At 41.1% G+C, this 6,010-nt stretch overlaps 1 protein-coding gene across 1 annotated transcript in view; it reads left to right on the forward strand.

The window, feature by feature from the left end:
- The window catches only part of nbas (NBAS subunit of NRZ tethering complex), a 138,189-nt gene that overhangs the window by 48,737 nt on the left and 83,442 nt on the right, over positions 1-6,010 (forward strand). Inside the window, exons 31-32 of the mRNA XM_035679126.1 lie at positions 1,789-1,901; positions 4,317-4,430. Coding sequence (XP_035535019.1) covers positions 1,789-1,901; positions 4,317-4,430 — 227 coding nt within the window. The remainder of the gene's footprint in view (positions 1-1,788; positions 1,902-4,316; positions 4,431-6,010) is intronic.

Genomic DNA, 6,010 nt, shown 5'->3' on the forward strand with positions numbered 1-6,010 from the left:
AGAACTTGTTTACATTTGAAGAAATGTGTTATTGCTTTTCAATTTTGTGCCTCTTTATCTTTGTTGTTTAAACTCCAGGCCAGAGTCAACACTAACTCTAGATGCATGTAAAAACAACTGTTCTCGATGGATGTAAAAGTTGGCGAAACGTCTCACTCTTGTGAAAAAGATGCACATATTTCAGCAACCATTATGCAGAAAAAATATGGAAAGGAAGAGAAATGAGTCCAAAATGGATGATTCATCTTGTTGCTGGTCTTCTCTCTTGTATTTGAGAAGGCTCGCCTTGCAAGACCTTGTATGAGTAGGAAAGAACTGAAGCGGAAATGTCACAAAAATTAAGGAGAGGGAGAAAAAAAGAGCGGATGATTGCGTCAGCGCGCTGCTGCTCAATGTGCTGGTGCACAGCTTGGGTTGGTCAGAACAAGGACAAGGTCTCTAATATCGCGTTCTGTTGATAACTGCAATACAAAAGTTAACTTGTGTTGTCTGTCTAACAGGAAGTAGTTATCTGCAAATTACAGAGCACACGCTGCAAAGCACGTCGTGACTGCCATCGTCTTTTCTAAGGCAGTCTCCATGCACAAACACACACACGCCTGCAGACACTTCACAGCACGAGTACATAATCAACGCACCCTCTTTCTGTCTCTCATTCGCCCATCCACAGCCCTTTCCTCTGCTCTCATTTGCCAGGACAAACCTCTTGTTCCTGGCAAGAGAACACCAGCCATACTCAAAGAGTGAGAAGTTGTGTGTGAGTGTTTTGCAGAGAGTGTGTACTGGTAGTCTGTTAGCAATATCAAGTCAACAGTTTTAAAAATGTTATGTTTTGGACTACTTTCATTACACTGATAGGGATTCTGAGACGCCTGTTCTTCTCTGTTAGATGTCTTCATTCACACACTGTGAGGGTTAAAGAACCCCAAGGACAAGTTTACTCCTCTCCACTTAACTGACGTCAGAGCTCCTCTCTAAGCTGTTGTTTTTTGTGGGATTTATTTATTTGTAAATTAATCATTCCGGTTTTTTTTTCCATATTTGGATGAAAAAACAAGAAAATGAAACAGGCACACATTCAGTGTGCTGTTACATATGCTAAGTGATGTGCTACATAATCCTATTAAGGCTAATGAGTGTGGATTGTGTTGTGAGAAAAAAACTCCCCTGTTGTATATCCGTCAAATTAGTCTAGACTTTGTAAATAAATCCATTTTGAGTTGTCTCACCATGTTTCTGATCACGATGTTCAAACTTCACAAACTTTAATTTAACCAACTTTTACCCCCAAAAAAGGCAAACTGACGTGGTTACACATTCTCCTACAAATTAAACATTAAATTAAACGAGCTCGGTATAAGAACAATTAGTGGGAGCCTTCAGAGGGGTGCCGCGAGGCCACAGATTTTGTTACCTTTTGTCACTTTTGCGACAGGCAGCCAGATCAAGTTGGCTTTACCCTTGTTTTCCAGTCTTTGTGCTAAGCTAAGCTAACTGACTACTGCCTGTAAGCCTATATCTAAAAGACAGGCATGAGAGTGCAATCAGTCTGCCTCTGCTAACTCTCCCCCACAAGGCGAATACGTGAATTTCCCAAAATGTTGAACTGTAGCTTTAAGGCTAACCGTCTCTTTCTCTGCATATGAGTTACATGGCTAGTGTGTAGCTAAAAATCAGACATCGTCTTCTGGATAACACAAGGTCATCTGATTGGTTACCTGTGGGACAGATTATTATAGCTGTCGGTGGTAGCGTGTCCCCGTTTTAACTGGTTGCTGTCTTTGTCAGGACGTGTCTCCAGCTGATCACAGACTGTCCTCTGGCCATCCAGGATGAACTGGACCTCATCAACGCCCTCAGCCAGTTGGAAGACTTCAGTGTCAGTATCCTGCCGCTGCAAGGTACGACAAAATGCGTTATGTCTTTGTCTGGGAAGATGATGTGTGCTTATGTTGTCATTCATTCCAGTAGACATGTAGACGATGCAAGGACCCGTCCCCCACCTCCTTCACCCCTGTACCACGCAATCTGTCTCCCTCTCTGCTGTCAGTTCCTCCATCCCTCCATATGTCACTTCTTCTTGCCACTATATCTAAATATATGGTTATTTATGGATCAACTGTTGAGCAAACAACATCTGCCTGATGGCCTAATTAGGATTGAAGTGTTTAGTCTCTGTGTGTGTGCTCTCACACAAACACACACCACACACACACACATATCCTTTTTATATTTTTGCTCCATCTGTAAACCTGACCAATCAGTATTCACTTCCACGCTCTTTCTTTCTCTCTTTTCTGGCTCCACATCGCTACCCTACCGCAGCAGTTTCCAGGCATGGCTCTCTGTTAAAGGAAACTGTGCAGCTAGAATGAACCACCTTGGCCCCTCATCGCCTCACCTCTGAACCGAGGTGTTGTTTGCCTCCGAGGCCTCAGCTTTCTCCCCCCTCCCTCCTTTGCCCTCATCAAACTGAGCTGCCAGCATAAAGCCAGTGTGACAGAGCGAGCAATAAACTGCCACCTTTCTCTCCCTCTCTCTCTCTCTCTCTCTCTCTTCTCCTCTCTCTCTCTCCTTTCCCCCTTTGCATCACTTATCTCCTAGTTTTTCTTTTTTCCACTCTTTCTTTGCCCTTTTACTCTTACTCCCTGCTGTTTACCCTATGTTAGTTTTTCGCTGCCCACTTATTCTTACCTGCGAAACAAAGTGAGAACAGGAGCTAGTTTTGCAAGCAAGTATGCGAAGGAAGGAATGAAAGAAAAATGTGACAGAGGAAAGAAACAGAAAGAGAGACTGTAAGAAAGGGGGTGTAGGGAAAGGAAAAGCTCTCCAATTATTACTTTTTGTGTTGTGTTATAGTTGTGTTATATTAGTGATTATTATCTAAAGCCTATTTTCAGTGCTCAGGGCCAGCCTGGCTCCATGGCTCTGTATTGCCTGCAGTGCACTTTTTTTTGTTGTACTGACTCAAGGACACACACACTGTCCACACACCAAGATACACATTATTTTTCTTTTTCACCAAAGTAAAAGCCCTGTTCCTGTAAGTTTGCACAGTCTGAGATAAACATGCACAAGTATGAAGTGAAAGGATTTGAGCATATGTAATCCATCTTAGGCTGTCTCCTGCAGCCCTCCTACAGCGCCTTAGGCGACGCTTCATACAAACCACCCTCCCCAGAAATTCCCTCCAGGCCTCGCCCAAAGTTATGCCAAGCCATAAAGGTACTTAGCAGGGTGCAAAAAAACACAGAGGCCCGTGGGGGGGGGGGGCATTAAACATGGTATTTCTCAGGCTTTCAGTGCAAGTGTAGAAAAATATTGAAATGGGTTTTTAAGAGTTTCTGTATCTTGAACTCCAAATGAAATGCATGTAGTCAAACAATGAGCACTGATCTACGAGAATTGTGGTCCTGCACTAGTATATAAATGTAACATATGTAAAAAGAAATGTGCATGGAGTCATATTAACACTGTGGGGTACACTGTGAGAGTTTCAGACTCAAACAACAAGTCATGGATTTATAAGACAAATTGTGGTACTTTTTACAGGTAACTCACGACTATGGTTGACACGATTATGACATTGTTTCCATGGAGAGTAATACTACATTGATATATTTTCGGTGTATAGTGTGTATATGTTTTTTCTTCTTATAGGGCTACTACTGAAGATTATTATCATTTAATCTTATTATCATTTTCTCAAGCAATTGGTTCTTTAAATGTCAGCAAATGAGGAAGAAAGGAAAGTTTCTTGGTTTCCAAGTCTGTCTCATTTTGGCCGACCAACAGTCAAATACCCAAAGATATTCAATTTACAANNGCTATTTTTGCTTAAGAAATTGCTTGAATGACTAATCAATGTATCAAAATTGTTGCAGAATAATTGACATGATTGATTAATTGCTGATTGCTGATCTTTGCAACTTTATTTTCTCCTCTATAATAATCAAATTGTAGTTTACCACTCAACAATGTGTCTGCTTGTATTTGCTGTAATTGTTCAAATATAAAGTATTCTACATAACATTGATTTGATTTGATGGAATTTTGCCAATTGTTTTATGTTATGTGATTATTCAAGAAAGAGCACTTATCATCATCAGTATCGGCCAATATGTCGTTAGGGTTGGGCTTTATTACACAGCGGCATTATTTTGCAGACATCATGGCAGCAGCTGCATCCATCACTTGCACCAGATCATTTGTATCATCAGCTGCAACTTCTCCAGATTGAATACAGTAATTAGTAATTAAAAAAAAAGAACATATCTGACAACCCTCCCCCTCTGCCTTCTTTCTCTCCCTCCCAGTGCGTCTGCGATCAGACCGTCTGTCTCTCATAGAGGAGTGCATCGCCTACTGCTCCACGGCCTACAAGCAGTCCACTACTCTGCTGAATCTGGCCTCACTTCTCAGAGTGGCAGGTACCCACCGACGCACACACGAACACGAGACATTTTGTCTGACACCACTGACCTCATCACATCATCTTTCTCATGTGCATGAGGGGAAACGTTCAATGAATAACACTCTTCTGTGATGGCAGTTTCATGACAAAGCTCATGAGATTAAGTAAGAAAGGACCGCCCACACGAGGCACAGAGACGCACCCGAGCATGCGTGGGTACTTTCAGCGAGCGCACCGACAGTTCTCACACAAGAAGGAAATTTATCTTCACGAGCTGTGTTGTAGCTTGCTTGAAAAAAAAAAAAAAATCCATACTGAAACACACATACACACACACACACACACACACACCATAAAGGAGCGAGCAATTTTACTCCCCAGACACACCACTTTGTGCTCTCTAAACCTTTTTTCTGTGCTCAAGTTTCATGTGGTTATGACAGTCAGGTACAGGTTCAGTATGAGGCCATTAAGTTAAATCTGTAACTTTGTAAAGGGGATAGGTGGATGGATATTTCTGAATGGCAGCACAAATACTGTTTTCACAGAGCTTTTGTTTCCATTATGTGGTCATTTTTGCAAAAATTTAAAAAAATAAATAAAAATATTGTGGCTAGAATAGAGGCACTGTTGAGCCTCTCTCGTCTCTTTGTGTTGTCTTGTTGCTTTAAAAAGATAAAAGTATTGATCCTCAAACCACTTTTAAGGCTGACAGATGCTGACAAGACACATTTAACTTAGCATTCAATTACATTTTTGATGGTTTTATAATTACAATCTAGTTACCTCAGCGTCATCAGCGTGTTCTTTTACAATGTTTGTAATGTCCAGAACATTTCTGAAAGAGTTTGACTATTAACAATACAACTTGCAATATTGTATTCACCCAGCACAATGCACAAGATAATAGTGAAATTGGACGACTTTAAAAGATAGACTTTAATGCGTTGCCTGGTAGATATTTGGCTATGTACAGTATGTAGAGGAAAAGGTGAAATGAAACATTTGTTGGGTTCATGTTGGGCGCTGTGGAACGACTTGTACTTAAAACAGCATCCTACACACTCATGGACGTTGCCAGGGAAGCCGCTGACGAGCCTTGTCTAGTTTTGGTGAACAGATTTCACTTCTTTAAGCTAAGTATTTTTCTCTATCCATCTGCTCATTTTCTCTTTCTTTAGGTGTAACCGTAAGCACAAAATCTTGACCAGAAACAAGTTTACATTAGTCGTCTTGCGGTGGGATTCTCCTGTGTAGAACAGAAGAGAAGAGTTTTGTGTGAGCTTCCATCCTCTTGGGATTATAAAAACAGTAGAACAGTATCAGTGCAAGCACACACTGCAGCTGACTGATGAGAAATTCAATCAAGTCAACACATGGAAAGTGAGTGATGTTGGCTGTATTTGAATCCCTAGATAAAATTCATGAATTTAATTTTAAAAAATGGTCATATTTTGTGTATTGGTACCCGTCCAACCACCCACAGCCACCGCATTAAACTGACAGCATGTGGGAAAGTTTAAGATGTCATTCTGTTACTGCATGTCCTTCAAAATAACATGAACATTGCTGCCGCCTCTCTCTCTCTCTCTCTCT

This window comes from Morone saxatilis, unplaced genomic scaffold (genome assembly GCF_004916995.1).
Source record: "Morone saxatilis isolate NCDOM2014 unplaced genomic scaffold, NCSU_SB_2.0 Contig7, whole genome shotgun sequence".
NCBI classification, from domain to species: domain Eukaryota; kingdom Metazoa; phylum Chordata; class Actinopteri; family Moronidae; genus Morone; species Morone saxatilis.